This window comes from Anomalospiza imberbis, chromosome 2 (assembly GCF_031753505.1).
Source record: "Anomalospiza imberbis isolate Cuckoo-Finch-1a 21T00152 chromosome 2, ASM3175350v1, whole genome shotgun sequence".
NCBI classification, from domain to species: Eukaryota; Metazoa; Chordata; class Aves; order Passeriformes; family Viduidae; genus Anomalospiza; species Anomalospiza imberbis.
In genome coordinates, this window is record NC_089682.1 from 41621320 (window position 1) to 41638836 (window position 17517).

Below are 17517 nucleotides of genomic sequence, written 5' to 3' on the forward strand. Positions count from 1 at the left end.
ATGTCTCTTCAGACCACAGGTCAATCGAAATTTCACAAAATATCAGTGCTTGAATTTCTTGAATGTCTGTTTCTGCATAGGCTGAAGAGGAGTTCCCATGGAAATACTGTGTGACTAAGTAATTAAGAACTGTAGCATATTCTGTACTCTTTGAAGAAATAAAAGTTGCTCAGGAAGGCTAAAAAGTCGGCATTTTTTTATGTTAATATTTATCACATAGCAGTCTTAATAATGTTCTTTTAACATTATATTTATTTGAAATACTATAGAAAGTAAAGTAACTCTGTATATTTCAGTGCCCTGAAGAACATGTAATGAGAAATACATGCATTTTTTTCACTATCTGAACATCTGAGTATCCTTTATAATGATAATTATATATTTGGATTTGAATAAAAATATAAAAAGTTGATACCACCTATGTAACAGATACCCTTAAACCTTCCTTTGAATATCATGGTTTGGTATGTCTGTTTGGTTTAGTTCTGTTTATAAGTGTAATCGTGCCACACCGTCAGGAATCTTCTGAACAAACAGGGACCTGCTAGATTTTAAGAGGCTTTTCATTTAGAATGATATTGCTGCTTGCAGTTTCTATATAAGGATAACCACTCATTGCTACATTCTTTCATCAAAAATATGAGAGAGATAAATAAATTATAATGAAGCTTTTTTTCCTCTTTGCAGGTTTCTTTTACAATGTGTTCTGCTCCAGCCAGTGAATTTTGTTTAACTGACCAGGTAAGCAAATATGCATAGTCATATTCTTTTTTCAGAAAAAATATTTTCCAGACATTTGACAACTAATTCTGAGAGATTGGTGTTCTGAATTGTTGGATAATATTTGCAAAATCTAGTATAAATATATTCAAAAAGCTTTTGTTAGTTCTTAATTTGAAAAACTCAAAACCAAAACAGTTAAAATTTCAAGAGTTCTATCATTTCAATTAGGAAATTTATCACATTTTCCAGATGTTTGAACTTTTATTTTTTCTCTCCCTTCTTTTATTTTCTCCTTGTTTCCTCACATTTTGCATTGATATTTATGGGCTGTTTTGTTTTTATCAAAATCTTACAAGTGCAGCTTTTTTTTTGTATCAATTTCCCTCTACCTACCAGTATTTCAGCATTGCAAACAAAACCATGTGCTTGGAACTCCAGGGATGTGTTTTAACACCATGGGAATGGCAAAGCAATGCTCTAGTGACTGTTGAGAAGTAGGGATGGCTTTAGAAATTTATAAACACCATTTCTGAAATTAACAAAATACAAAACAAAATTGAGAACTTAATGAAATTACAGGTTTCTGGTGATCTTGTTTGATTGGTATGAAAAGAATTAAGGTAAAGCACCAAATTACACTCTTGCTGTGCCTAGGCTTGTAGGCTGAATTCTGTGTTTTACCTGTGGAATTTCAGTTTGGCTGGCTGTTGTTGTTGGTAGTTTGGAGAAAACATGTTTTTTGTCCACCTCTTTTATAATTATGAGGGCGTTAAGCAATATCATTTACATGCAGTGCAGCTTTAATGTTACCTACACACATTTGATAATTTTTATCCTTTTTTTTAATAGAATTATGTGAACAAAATGAATTAAAGTTGCTATTTTGGATGGAATATTATGTTCACAGTATATAGATGAGGTTTGCCTTAGATCAAAAGTTTTTGTGGTTTTTTATAGGCTTATCTTATTCTTGGCTAGAATAACCAAATACAGCCAAAATAATAAATAAGATCATGGTGTTCCTTTGCAAGTATTTTTCTTATTTTATGTTAAAATAGTCCATTGCTCTACCTTTTTATCAGTACTGTTAATCTCACCTTTAATTTAGATAAACTGTTCTTTGATCATCCTCTCATTATTCTAACTTCTTGACAGTGGGTTTTTCTGTGCTGCTGCCAACACTTAAAAAGCTTTCTCAGTCTCAGTTCACCAAGGAGAAATTTTATCCCTTTGGATCTTCTCCTGAAATTTTTTTAGACAAATTGCTCCCAATACCTTTTATATCCTTTGAAAAAATTTATATCTGCTCCAGCCTGTGCTGCCTTTTGGGTGCCTAGTGTTAGATTCTTGGGCTTTGTTTGCAAATTAGTCTGCAACCACCCTTGCAAAGAAGGAAAATCTTGGTTTAAAAATACCTAGTGACTACAAATGTTAGTATTAAGAACTTTACAAAAGAATTTCATATTAAAAGTTTGGACTACTGATCAAAGAACAAAAACAACAACAACAACAAATATTTTTGCCCCCAACATCTGGGCTTTTTCTGGATCTTTGGCATATCCAAATTAGTAATTTCTCCAAGATTCATTATTCTGGTATTTTATTATGATATTGTGCTCAAAACGTTGCTAGATATAATTATCAACAATAAGTGAATCCATTAACTTTACCAGCTCTAGAAAAAAGATGGCTGTTGATATTATCTGATTTTTTTATTCTTATAGTAAGATGTCTCCTGCAGAATTTATCATGGTGTTTGCCTTAGAGATATAAATTGTAATGAAATTGTAATGCTTTGATTGATTTGGAATAATAATTGTTTTATTTATCAATATGAGCTATCCAAGAAAACAAATTATTATGGCTCAAATAGCTAATTTAATTTATTTTTTAACAGCCTCATTTTAAATAACATTAATCATTTTCTGAAACAAAAATCTGTGTAATTTAGGAAGATTTCCCCAAATATGACTTTGACAGGACAATTTTTAAAAATTATTTTAATTAAAAGAGTGAAATAAAAGTCATCATCAAAACTATTTTCTGTGAATAAATTACTTTCTCCCACCTTATCCCTACACCTTCCATACTTTCTTTCTTTGGCTACCACTCTCAAAAATTGCTTGGTATATGTAACTGGTAGTCAGTGACAGTTTTTTCAAGAAGCAAAGTTGAAAGGCTGAGATTAGATCCTCCAAAAAAGTTTTGAACAAAGTGGACAAGCTCAAGAAGTGGCCCGAGATGATCTTTGAGATCCCTTCCAACCCAGGCCATCCTGTGATTCTATGATTCTTTGAACTTTGCTCTCCTTACTGACTTTGTTTATGGCCTCCTTTGCCCTTAACGGTGATGCTTGTATGCTTTCTGAGTTTTAAAAAGTGAGCTACAATAGACACTTCTGCTCCACGAGCACAATATATCTTCGCGTGTACTCCGTACATTTCCATGAAATAGCTGCATTATTGTGTAATATATAAACATGTAATCAACATGTCTGTGTGAAGTAACAGGTTTGGCTCAATCAGGTGATGATCAGCAGCTCAACATGGAGGGCAGTGCTGGTCTTTAACACTGGTACTGAAATGCAAGCTGATTTGGCACTTTTCATTTCTCTTTGTCAACTTAAAATGTGAATCAAAGTATTCTAAAGGTTATTCAGGTTTTTGATGAGTCCCCGATTCTGTTGATATTTGTGGGGTAGGATGCTGTCAGCCTGCAAGGCTGCCTGGTCACTGAGATACTGAGTTACTGTTGCAGTACTGTCCAAAAGCAGAATTTTCCATAGACACTTGATAAGCAACAGTTCTTACAAGAATAAACACTCTGACAAATAGCTGTATTTTAAAGTTTGTCAGGATACTGGCATTCTCAGAGGCTTTGAAAGCCTTCTTATAGTATGGTTACGTTATTATTACGCAATTTCTATGCAGTACACAAATTGAGAACCAGAAATTATCTATAATATATAAAAATCCAACAGAAAAATGCTTACTTTTTAATTTTTTAAAATTTTAATCTTTTGAAAAACTGGTGACATCTTATATTTTCATTTCAAGGAGCAAATGTTGGTTCTGTATGAAATAAAAGCTCTAAATAACTATTTTGAGGCAAAAAATATCTTAGAAGTGTATTCATAAGAGCTCTGGTACATGGCATAGCAATTCTTTCAGATGTTTTTTGTACTCCAAAAGTGCCTTTTTGAAATATTCAGAGGTTTGAGCAAGTTAGGACTATTGTAGCACATCAAACTACTGGCAGATACAGAGCAAACTCTAAGGAATGGCCACTGGGAGTGAAAATTGGATTCACAGTTTTCACAAATGGAATCTGGTTGCCAGTGTTACACTGGAACAAAACCACAGGATTCAGCTAACTACTCTCCACGCAGGTCTCAGATGCATAAGGAGATTTAGTCACAAACTATAAACCAAAAGGCATACAAGCTGGAATTAAATAAACCACTGGTTCTCTATTAATTGTGCTTCACTTAAACATCCTTGTAAATACCTGGTCCTGGCTCTCTCAGAGGCCCAGTTCTGGACTTACGAACCCCAGGTTTCATCTCATGTGGTGGTTTCTGTATTGCTGTTATTCTGAAATCTTGTATGGCATAAAACTGTGTCTTTGTTTCTGTGCACAGGGATGAGTTTCATACAGAATCAGTACAGATGAAATAATTTCAGTTTGCCCCTGAAAAATTAACAACCATAAAAAAGCAGTACTTTCTTCACCAAGTCTAGGGCTTTGCACACATTTGTACTCAAAATTCCACAAATCTCTGGGTGAGTGCCAAAAGTCCATTAAAAGGCAGGACTTTTATTTTTAAAAACATGCAATTTCATTCATTTGACTAAACATTTTAACTACTGAAAATAACTTAATGCAGACAAAGTTTTCATAACACCCAGAAGTAAATAATTGCTCTTCTGGGCCCTTTATTTTAATTGGTGACAATATGGACATGTGCATTTTTAAGAGAGGCCTAAATTTGTTAGAAGGGCTGTTTCTTTTTCAGCTTGGATGTGCAAGAATATGAACTTTAGTACTAGTTATTATAAAAAGGTCTCTTGAGGGTTTTGCTGTTGTGGCATTTCAGTTTGCTAAGAGGGTATTTCTCTTCAGTTTATATCAGTAATGGAAGACCGCAGAACTGATATTAACTTTGTATTTATATTTTTATTTGCAGTATTTTTATTTAATTAGTCCTAAATTCACTTGCATTTTCATTTCTTATGTAGCAATACCTGCTGGTCAGCTATACTGAATCCTGGGATGACTTGTATGGCAAATCTCTCCAAGTTTTTTCTTCTCCTGAATGACTTTCTTCAGGGTGTTAGCACACATAACCTCCCTTTTCCTAACAGGAGGTTATCACCAGAAATTCCCACTCACTTTGGTCACTCGTTTGATGTGTGCTGAGTCAGATCCTGCACCCACAGAGTTAAAACACAACTTTAGTTTAGGTAGACCCAGCCCCTCCTGCCCAGATCTCATCCTGGCAGAAAGAGGAGCCGCCCCTGAAGAATAAAAGTGGTGTGTGCTTCACTCCTTGGGAGGGAGCCGGTTAGGGAAGGGAAATCCAGCCTTTATTCCCAGATCAGGGCTGTTGTCCTGGCCGACTGTGTATACTTGAGAAGTCAGGACCCAAACCCCTGTCTCCCTCCAAATCCCTGCCACTTTCCTTTCTTAAAGGGAAATGAGATTATTTTGAGATCATTTGGAATTAAATATGAGTCTTAGAATGATAAGTTCTGATGGGTGTGGAGTACATGGTGTCACTTTTTGTGCTACATCTGTAGACCTGGGAAAGCCTAACCATAGAGCCTTAAGCTAACTAACCAACTGAAATGTTTTTAATATTCCTTATGCAAAGTTCCATACAATGTTGTCAGCGTATGCATATACGGGCTCTGCCCTTGGAGCTCCATCCAGACAGAGCAAGCCCTTGTTTCCAGAAAAGGCAGATTTTGATAGATCTTTGTACGAGCACAGAAGGCCACTTGCAGGGTCAGGCTCTCAGCAAACTTGGCAACTCTTTTTCTCCTGCCATCAGTCTCGCAAAGTTTGATAATTTCATTAATGCTTAATCAGTTGGGTGAGAGTATGAAAGAACTCCTCCTTTCATGCTTTCTTTAACTTTGTAGCCTTAGTAGTTAGAGAGGATGTTTTCAAAGGCTCATTCTAACTTCAGACTTCAAAGAATGTTTATAAAAGAAAGACTAGCCAAGACTCAAAAAAAAGTATTTCCTTTTTTTTAATCTCATCATCTATGGAATATTGTTACAATCATTACTACAAGGAGAAGGAAGTCTGAAAAAATAATTTCACACCTTTTAAACAATTGTAAAGCAAGTATTTAAGGCAAATGCTTTTTATGCCTTTTTTCTTCATTCTATTTTTTCTTATTTTCATAAGGAAGTAGCAAATGAAATATAAATTCTTGGTTACCTGAAGTGTTAAGATTTCAGCAGAAACACCTCATTGATTTCATTCTGTAAAGCTTCCAATCTACTTTTAGAAATTAGTCAGACATGTAAAAATAGGATAGTGTATGTGATTATTTTTCCTCAAATATCTCCAGGCAGTAGAATGTCAGAAGTTACAGGAGCTGAGAGCTACAAGCCTCATCTTGGAACAGTAGAGATATAACTATTGTGGTTTTGGCATTTTCTCAAAATGAATAAGAGGATGAGATACTAACTTGCTTCATTTTTACAGCATCTTAAAAACTGTCATATGTCCAAAGGCTTAGTTTTAAGTAGTTTTTCCTGGAACATTTAAGGGAAATTTCATCTAAATATGCTTGCATTATTATTTGTAGTTTAAACTGGTATCTTCAGGATGCTATTTTTATTATTGCATCTTTATGTCTGAAGGTTTTTTTTGTTAATTTTCATAATATATAGCAAAAGTGAACACCTGTTCTACAGTTTTCTTGTTATTTCTCAACAGTTTCATTTTTCTAACCCTCTCTGGGGATAGTTTTTACACAGTATTGACAACTTTGCTTTCTGATCTACTTGAGTGAAATTAAGTAAATAATAAGGAAGAAAATTCTAGAAAGGATGAGGAGGAATGGCTTTATAAAAATGAGTTAAAATATTTTCCAACGTTTTTGCAACTACCCTGATAGAAAGACCAGCAGCTATAATAAATTAAATAAGTGAGATGATAGAATTTTTTCTGCCAATTTTCTTTTAAGACATTAATATGTCCTAAAGATTCTGTATCCTATTACCTTACAATGCTTTCAAAACAAAACAAAATGCTTTTTTAGCAGACGCATCTCGTTCTTAAATAGAAACTACACTGTGAAGAAATTAAGTTCTGAGGAAGTTGCTTCTCTTACAAAGGGAAACATATGAAAGCCAGTGAATGGCAGATTTACAGGTCTAAATGTGCTCCCCATGTGTCATTCTGAATACCTAAGGTGGCAGGGACCTTCTAGAAAATGGTGGTGTTCAAATTCATATTCATATGTGTGCCTTAGTCTCCTTGAGTATCAGTGACTGCAATGTTCTCTTCATGCTTTTAAGAGTAAACAGAGTAGAAACCTTAAATATTGTAGGGTGGTTTTGCCTTTAATGGTGTGACATGTGGTACAAGAAAAACATCATGGATTTTCCAGCCTGGGCTTACAGGATTTGAGGTGAAATTCCTGCTTTGCACTGCAAATGGGTATCAAACTAAAGTCCAAAATGCCACCGTACAGAAGAGAAGACTTTGTTCAGATTGATAATGAGATCAGACACATACAGCTCTGGGCTTTTTTGTCTATTTCTATTGAGAATTGAACTGTCTGGACACAACCCTGTGCCATGTGCTCTGAGATGACCTGGCCTGAGCAGGGGGCCAAGTGACCCACTGTGGTCCCTTCCAGCCTGACTCATTCGGCAAATAAAAAGCATAATATTTTTAAAACTGGAGAAAAAAAAATTGCAGCCACATTTCACATGCATCTAATGATGTACTTCCTAGGGAAAAGTGGAGAATGCAGAATGGAAGAGGTAAAAATGTGCAAGGAACTATATAACACCAAGCACTAAAGGCATATATGGAGCACTGTGCTCTGCTTTATTGTTCTTCATCACTGAGTTTTTTTTTATTTTGGTTTTTTTACGCTTCTCCTTTCTCACCTCTTATGCAGGTTGAAACAAACTTTGGACTATGAGTCCTTAGATAACAAGCATTATCCAGAGGAAGAAGAGTAATTTAAGAAACAATATTTTTGAGGAAGGGGCAGAAGGTAGCTTGGGACAACCCTTCATCTGGCAAGACATGGTTTCCTAGAACAGAATGTGTTTGGGGACTTTCAGTTTTTCCCCAAAATCTTCGTGCCTATCTGGGTTGTCTTGCTTTTGAGTCACTTGTTAAACTGAGACTCCAAATGTCTATGATAAGGAGATGCAAGTGTGCTAGACTGGGCCCTTGAATGTACAGATGCTAGACTTATTGGGAGTGACACTGTGAAATTAATATGTACACACTGCAATTTAAAGGATAATATTATGCAAATATTCCTAAGCATGACATGTTAAAAAGTAGTTACATTTTAGACATATCCATTAATATTTTCTCTTGAATATCAAGTACTTCCTCCCACCTGCCATCTCTTCCATGTTTTCACATGCTATGATGTTTAAATGTCATAAAGCTGTCACAACGCTGTGACTAGGCTTTTTGGTAAGTAGAATCTAGCACAATCTGCATTTATATTGTGCTCAGCACTTTAAAAACAGATTATACATTTCAAGCAGTACCAAAAAGACATCTTTTTAATAACTTTTTCTTCCTATAGTGCAGATTCTGAATTGCTTTTCTGTTTCTAGCATACAGCACTACTATGTTTTGCCCCTAAGCAGCATATGGGGGGGGGGGAAAAACAGGGTTAATGGTTCATTCTGTCCTGCTTGTACTCCCACTTCAGACTTACATTTATGCATATGATGGTGCCACTCACTTTGGAAAAGAAGTATCAATTCTAGGTGCTCAGGCTTAGACTTATGCCTTCCTATTTCAGTCTCACACAAACATATTTCCTGTTCATCTTAGTTTGTGAACTCTTCTTAACACCTGGATTTGAATGCCAGAATTCCACACAACAACTAAGAAAATGAAATGCCAAAGTTTGCGAACAATCACAGCATTTGTAGAATCTTGGTAGCCTCTGAAAGTCAGTGTTTATTTTTCTGATCAATGCTGCCCATTAATAGCAGTGTACCTGTGCCCTGAAGTGCTGGGATTTCTTGTGCCCCGTTTGTTAACCTATTCTTATTATGAAGTACTGCAGAATATTGTTCATGTTCTGTTCACATAGACATTCTAGGCATCAATTCACATGTAGTCTTTTAGACAAATTACATAAAAGTAATTGTAGTTTAAAAACACCACATTGCTTTGAATTAAGAAATTAGCTGGCAGTGAAAAAGTCTTGCTTGGAGACTTAAATTACCAGCAGACTTGCTTATAAGCATGTTGTTGTAATGACAATACTATGAAAATATCACCAGCAAAATCATGGTTAGATATATTAGGATTTTCAGCTTAAGCAGGATAAATATTACCTTTAACACACTTAAAGTGAATTAATTTTATCTCTGAAATGAACAAAATATATTATGTGGAGCGTTACATCTTCGAGTGTTTCTCTATAAAAATTTGTTAAAAATGTACTGATCATGAACCTGCTTATTCCTCTAGGGAAAAAAAAGGTACACTGGAAAAAGCACAGAGATTCTAAATAAAACCAAATAAAATTATTCTGTGCAAATGCCTACAAAATATTTATTTAATATTATTGTAATTATGCAGAAAATTTGATAGATATCTACATGTAGGATATAGATAAAATATTATTACTTAGTTTAAAATTTATCATCTATTATCTTAATTCAAAGAAATGCAAAAAAAATTATTGTGCATATACTGAGATTTCTTGTTTTGCACTCCAATTAGAAAGTAGGAATCTTTAGGGACAGCTATCAGGCAAAGTTAAAATATGATAGAAATCTAGATCATTAAGTACATTTGTCACTCTGAAGAGTAAAGAGCAAAAAGGAGGAAGAAAATACTTGGATTATATTATATTCCAACAAGAAAATGTAAACAGAAGTAAGAAGAGCAAATGGATCTCTCTAATCCAAATAAAACATTTTAACAATGAGAAATTAGGAAATGCAGACTACATGGATTATGGAGCAATATCTTTTCCCTGCACACAACTTCTTTAACAGTGACAAGCAGATAAATTACACCTCATATTAGAATAAAAAATAGGTATTTGTGTGGTTAATAGTTTGAATGGGAATTAAATATTCCTAGAAGTTATCAGTATAATAGACTTGATTATATAGAGGAAAATAATTTCTGTTAATGATCCTGTAATTGAAATACTACATCACAGATGTACTTCCAGGAAATAAGTACCTTCAGAGCACAAAAATCCAAATTGGGAGTGAAAATCAAAATGAACAATGATTTACTTTATTCCATATAGGTTATTATATTGCTCTTATCATCATAATATCTGATTATTTTCTGGTGGTGCATTACACTGTGAATTTGTTCCTTAGCACTCTGTCGTTGCAGGATGTAGGTTTGGGGGAAGACAGAGTAGCAAAAATGTGAAAACTTGCTTAAATATTAAAATATTCTGCATGTGTAAATACTAAAGGAGAGGAGGAAAGAGCAGTAATGAAAATGATATCTAATTGGGTGAAAGAAAACACATTGACATGTGCTGGCTAGCACAGCAAAGACTTTTGGAAGTTTAGGCTATCAAGAGGTTGATGTTTGATCCATGAAGGTTGCTATCTGTTTCAAGAGTAGCTCAGAAATGTCTGACAGATTGTTCAAAGATATTACAACCTTCAGAAAATGCCAGAATTTTAAACTCTTGGATTTTAATCAACTCAATATTTTATTTGGAAAGGAACAAAATTTCCAGAATATAGTATCTTTTTATCTCTTCTGTGAGATTGTTCCCAGGGCAGATGGAGTTTTGGAGCCCCTTTTCTTTGGTAAATGCTCCTGTCTTCAGAAAGGATTGTTGTACCTGGGCAACCTGTGACCTTGTGTTCTCACCAAGTGATGCTGCAGAGGTACCCAGACAAGCAGAATATACTCAAAGAAAGATTTATAAGGAGATTAAGCAAATTCAATTAAGCTACAAGGGAAAAAGAAATAATAAAATAGAAAAAAAAGAAGAAAAAATTAAAAAAAAAAAATTAAAAACCCCAAAAAACTGAAAAACCAAAACCATAACCAACCCAAAAAAAAAAATCAATCTGCCCCCCAAAAAAATCCCACAAAAATAAAACTGTGCTCAGTGCCCAGGAAAAAAAGAAGATGAAAATATATAAGCAATCGGGCTGAGAGGCCTCTGTAAGTAAACACAAGCTAGAAAGTCATGGATTAGAAATATATTAAACATTTGAAAGGACTCTTTCTACCAAATATAAACTGAGTTCTATGATATTTAAAAACCTCTGCAACCCTGATGCATTTTTGTGTCAGTTTCTGCAGGAAGATGCAAGAAAATTTTTGGGTTTTAGTAATTGTTTCAATGAAGAAAAATTCTGAAGAATTCCTAAATTTATATGTTTAAAATAACCATGCACAGTATGAGTTAAATAAATGGTCAACTACTTAAATGGATAATTCTTCACCTGTATCAGACTTTGAAATTAATTGATCATTTTATTTTAATTCATGTCTAATTGCTTACAAATCTGTTATTTGCAAAATGAGCTTGAAGCATATTAAGAACAGGATGTCCTTGCATAGTTTTTATTTTGTGTCACAGGTCATTTTGTAAATGTTGCAACTGTCTTTCACATAGCCACTACAGAGTTCAGAGTTATGTCAAATATCAAATGGATGTTTAATTTTGCAAGTTTTCTTTAACTAGAAAGGGTACAGGATCTGAAATACCACTGTTCACCCTGCTATAAGTTTAAATCAGAAAATAATACATGGATGGGATTTAGTCCCGCGTATCATATAAAAACTCTACTGAATTTTTACCTAAATCAATTTATGGATAATCATGTTTTCACAAATCCTGAAAAGGCAAAGCTACATATCTACCTAGTTGTAATAAGAATTATTTGCTGATTTGAGTGACCTGAGATATTTAAGTGGTCAGATAAGAGCAGTTTAATTCAGACTATAGGTGGAAAAGGCATTCACATCTGGGAATGTTATCAGCAGGCAGCTGCATCACAGTTTTTAAACATCATATGTGTATAGTACCTCTAGGAACTCACAGTTTGACCTTACCTGAAGATGGACTAGTTTCTGCATAAATGTTTTTGCAGTCTTTATGATTTACATTTCACAACGTAAATTTTTTTACATATCAGTAGTAGAATCTGCTTTCTCAACTGCAGCCGCTTATCAATCACTCTTCCTATCCAGAAGTGAGTTTTCTTAGTTGCAGTTTCTTACAGTACTACAGAGGTGCCATGCCCAATGCCAAAATCAGAAAAAAAATGTATGACTTATCTGTAAAGAGCTTTAATTCTTTACAGCACCCACAAATCCCTCCTAGTCTCTTGTGTCCTCTGCTCCAGAACTTAATTCCCCTAATTCCAAAGAGGGCCTCATGAGAGAGAGAGATGAGATGTGAGAGAGGTGAAGTATTTATTCTCTCATACACTACTCAAGAGAGCAATACATGCATTTCATTGACAAGCAGTATTTTCACAGGGGTTCTCTGACTGCACATGTCTGACTGTACACACACACACTGCAGTATCTACAGAGAAGCTCAGGATGGACCAGACATCTGTAGAAGAGAAGGCACTGCTGGCAAGTAACTCCCCAATACTCAAAGTAAATGGGGGCTTGGTCACACCACATTCAGTCAAAAGGTACTGACTTTTTGGAAGGAGTTGCCTAAATAAAGAAAGGAAATACTTTGTTATATACAAAGTTGCAATGTGTAATTTTTCTCCTATGGGGGAAAAAAAAATATTTTCAGAATAAAATCACAAAGAGGTTACAAAAAAACAGCGCTATAGTAGGAATATTTTTTTTAATGAAAATGCTATTTCTTGTGATATGCTTGGTTTACAAACACTTCAAGATTAGGATTTACATTGTGACTGAAAATGCATACAAATACTATATTAATTTTCTTTCTCATTATTAGGTATTTGTAGTATGTTGCCAAATCCTTTGAGAGCAAAGCAGTCCTTAGGCTTATTTATTTAGATTGTTGGTGTATCTCAGGCTTTTCATTAGGCATCCAGACATGCAGCTGTGTCCTGAGCAGGAAAGATTGCTGATACTTTTGAAGACAGATAGAAATGGAGGAGGAAATTCAAGTAGACACTGCTCATGTGAAAAACAAATTTTTGCCATGTAGAAAAGGAGGCAATTTATTGGGAGATCCTCCACACATATAGGAAAAGCCACTTAGCCAGTTATTTGAAACTAGCCAAGTTGTCAGTAGATACCAGCATAAGGTAATGATCTGAGGTAGACAGTGACATATTGACAAATGTTTTGGTTCATCTTAATGTTATATGTTGCTGTTTTGATAATCTCCAAAGACCTCAATAAAGTATTTTAAGGAAATTTACTGCACTAACTCTTTGTTTACATAATAAAACCCAATATCTGATTTTGAGGCTCCCATACTCAACAAAGACTTGCTCACATTGGATGGTTCTTATAATTTCAGTGAGAAGGCTAATTATACAGATAAATTGTACAGATTAACTCTTACAAGTGTAAGAGTTTGCATGATTAAGGCATAGAGACATAATACAGCCTGACTCCTCTCCCAGAGCATGGAACAAAAGGCTCATCATGGCCATACTGTGTGAAGACAAGGTTTCTGCATGCTCTGTGTGCAGCATTACATTCAATCAGGTATATATCATTCAAATTAATAGAGGGTATTGGCATTCCCTGTGAAAGTTTATTTCTCTTGAACTAGGAAAAAAACTATTTACTGTGATGGTGGTAGGCACTGGAACACATTGTCCAGAGATGTTGTGGCTGCTCCATCCCTGGAAGTGTTCAAGGCCAGGTTGGATGGGGTTCTGAGCCACCTGGTCTAGAGGAAGGCATCCCTGCCCATGGCACAGGAGCTGGAATGAGATGAGCTTTCTATGATTCTGTGAATTCACCATCCCATGACTATTATTAATCCTCTGAGGACAGAACTAGATTCTGCTTGCAAAACTTAGCAGCATTTTAACTAAGGGAACTGTTGCCTACATGTTGCATTCTGCTCCTTTCCTGCTAGATAAAAGCTATCCAGAAATGCATTCCAGAAATCTGGTTGCTTGGTTTCATGCTCTGTGAGCATTGGTTACCATAGTGCTTTAGAAAAATACTTTTTCAGGAAGCAGAAGCATAATCAAACATAGTCCACTGGAGTTGTGGTGAATGAATGAACCGTCTGTTAACAAATTGAAAGCAATGCAATTATAGATTTAATGATCAGTAAACTTTAATTTCCTGCTACAATCAGAAAAGTATAAAAAAGATGGCAGCTACCAACCCTTTGAATATACCTCCTTATGATTGTCCTGTGACTGCTGTAAACTGACTCTCTTCAGCAACCAAGTGTTTCTGGAAAGCAAACCAGACAGTTCCCTCTGCCGAAACTGTAGATTCTTCTGTAGATACCTATCTCTGAGACACTGGAGCAAGCCCTGCCTCCCAGTTTTTAAGCCAGGATATAGCCAGTACTGATCAAAAAGTGTCATATTCATACTGGATTCCTCTTGTCCAAATTTTACTTTACATACTTTTGTTGTAATGAAAAAATGCAAATCCTTTCCTTTGATCCCAAAGACCTAGGAACTGTGCAAGTTTAACATAAAATCCCTTTAATGTTCTCAAGTTCACGCAGGCTGTGTAAGCTAGTGGTTCAGAATTCCAGACAGAAATTGAAAGGCAACTGAGGACTCTTGTCACAATTTGGAACAAGAAAAAAAGGTCTTCTACTTATAACTAGGAAAGAAAAAAACCCATCATTTATGTACATGATGCTTGTTGGTCCTCTGAAATCTCCTTTGTGCTGGTCATTCATCCATACTGAAAATTTCAAACCAATGACTAACCTACTGTGCTGTCTGGTTTTAGTTAATGGTTCATCATGTTTCAGGTTCTTCAGTAACCATTCTGTGCTTATTTATGTCACCCTTTGTCCGAGCTGCAGTTTTACTGTAGAGTGTTAACTAGAACCATCTCTCGAAGTCAGATGTGTTTTCAGCTACAGTGTGGTAATCTTGGCTGTGATAAGGCTCCTGTCTCTCCACCAAGAGGAAAATTTGGATGTTAACAAGAAATTCACAGTGTGTGAATGTATCTGGGGCAGAAGAAATATGAAATATCGTAAAATTCAATGAGCTGTAGAATTAAAAGTTACATGAATTCATGTATCATTACTGAATTTGAATTCTTTCACTAATGTACACATAATGTTTGGTATTTATTTTTATGTAGTTATTCAGTATTTTCTGAGTAAATGTTTTTACCTGATTGGCCAAATCAAAATCTGAGGACAATAATTCCTTAGTTTTTAGGAAAAAATAAATTAGAAATATTTTGTCCAGTACAGAACTTAAATCTGATAGAGATGGATAATCAAGTAACCAAGGATCTGGTAGCTAAGGTACTTAACTGATTGCTTGATAGCTGATCCCAGTGTTGATTTGAGTATCCTGTATGGGAAGATGTGAAAACTCTTATGAAGGGAAGTCTGCTTGCACACAGGAATATTACCAAAATGTGTGAGGCAAAAGCTCAAGAAACACTCTGATATGTCTACACAGTGTGAATTTCACAGAGATAGTGTGGAACTTTAATTTGATAAAGAGATTAAGGACTCTTCTATGAGGAAAGGCTGAAAGAACTGGGCTTGCTCAGTCTGGAAAAGAGAAGACTCTGGGATGACCTAATTGTGGCCTTCCATCACCTGAAGGGAACATTCAATAGAAATGGAGACAGACTATTTACTGGGGCCTGAAGAGACAGGACAAGGGGAAATGGCTTCACACTGACAGAAAGTAGGTTTAGCTTAGATATTAGGAGGAAAGTCTTCCCTGTGAGGGTGGTGAGGCCCTGGCACAGGTTTCCCAGAGAAGCTGTGGATGGCCCATCCCTGGAAGTGTTCAAGACCAGGCTGGATGGGACTCTGAGCAACCTGGTCTAGTGGAAGGTGGCCATAATAGGGATTTGGAATGAGATGATCCTCAAGGTCCCTTCCAACCCATACCATTCTGCGATTCTGTATTGCACTAAATTTTCCCCAAAGTTAGTATAATTAGTATATTTTTACTCAGAACATGAGTTTTCTATTATTCCTGTGAATTATCATTTTCAAACAGCACAATACCTTCTCTATGATGACACTCACCAGCCAGAGTATGCCTTTTTATATGTTTTATCTTTGTCAAAAAGAGACAGTTTATTGAAAAGAAAGCTATTTATATTAACAGCATTTCCTATTGGAAAATGGGATTCTGAAAGACACTGCCTGTATATTTTCAACAACTAAAGTTAATTTTTGTATTTCAAATATCTTTTCAGCCTATAAACTATATTTAGTGTATAAATAGTTCCCCCTCTACAAGTCAATAACCAGTAAATTATACATGTATAGTGGAAGGAGAAGTTAAAATCCAGAGTCCTCTCTTCCCTGCCTTTGATCACTCTTAGCCTGTTCATTCTTACAAGAATGTTCCATTCCTTTGATCTCTTCTGCCTCTATCTCTGTTGTTCAGGTTATCTGGGGATGTTGATTTTGAAGTGTAGGTTTTCCTCACAAAATTAAGTCAGTTCAAACTAAAAAAATAACTGCAAATGTAGGTATTTTTACTAAAAACACTGAAGAAGTCAAAATCTAGAATGAATATTGAAAACATCTCAATGTACCAAGTGTTAATTTCTTCAATATAAAAGTACTTTAATATCTAGATTTGAGGGATTGTGCTGTTTGGGGTGAGAATATTTATTTTGCAGAATCAAGAATTCACAGTAGGGAAATTGAATAACGCCATATTTAAAACTGTTCTAACCATTTTTACTTCAAAACTACTTGATACTTTGGTCTGCCAAATCAAAAACGCACCTTGCATTGGACTATAATGCACATGTTCTTTCTTTTCAAATAAGAGTTATGACCTCAGTTTTTTTCAGGCTAATAGAACTCAACCTGCTGGGAATGTAACCCAGCAAGGTGCAAACACAGGTCCCATATTTTTATGTAATTAAAATAAGAAAATGTGTGGGATATTTTTGGTTATATGTACATATATATCTACCTGAAAAACATTATGATGTTTTGGAAAGTATTGTCCAGAACTGTAGGAATATAAGGACCTAGAGATGCATGTCATTTCCTACTTGAAATAATTAATTTTATTTCAAAAATTCGTATTTTCTCTTTTTGCCAGTGAGCTCTGCCATACTGAGGTGCATGACTGTGTAATTTATAGCAGTCAGGGGATAGGTGACACACAGCTTGTGTTCTATTTTTGGTTCAAGGCAGCTAAGCAAAATGATCATTTTTTTTAGAAATTAACATTTTTTTATGAACATTTTATAAGATTTTAAGGTATGAGCAGCCAGGATTCATACATGTTCATATGGGAAAAGTATGAAGTAAAAAAAAAAAAAAACCAAAAAAAACCCTCTTTATCAGTGACAGATAAATCAATGGTACAAAGAAGACCCCTTTGACATCTTTAATGTTACCAGTGTGTATTCAGGTCAAGAATGAGTCCTAAGAAAAATAAGTGGCCTTGGGGGACCCTTGCTACATAACTGGGC

The 17517-nt window shown here is 35.1% G+C and overlaps 1 protein-coding gene across 33 annotated transcripts in view; it reads left to right on the forward strand.

Moving 5' to 3' along the window:
• LOC137468721 (uncharacterized) overlaps positions 1-17517 on the forward strand; it is a 296780-nt gene that overhangs the window by 232408 nt on the left and 46855 nt on the right. For 31 of the 33 annotated variants that reach the window (XR_010996142.1, XR_010996148.1, XR_010996136.1 and 28 more), the window contains one exon: positions 688-741. Coding sequence is in view for 5 of the 33 variants with exons in the window: in XM_068180662.1 (XP_068036763.1) it covers positions 688-741 (54 nt within the window). In the remaining 28 variants the exon portion in view is untranslated. Of the gene's footprint in view, positions 1-687; positions 742-7870; positions 8596-17517 lie in introns of those variants that run through there. The other 2 variants (XM_068180668.1, XM_068180667.1) reach the window with 1 other exon arrangement.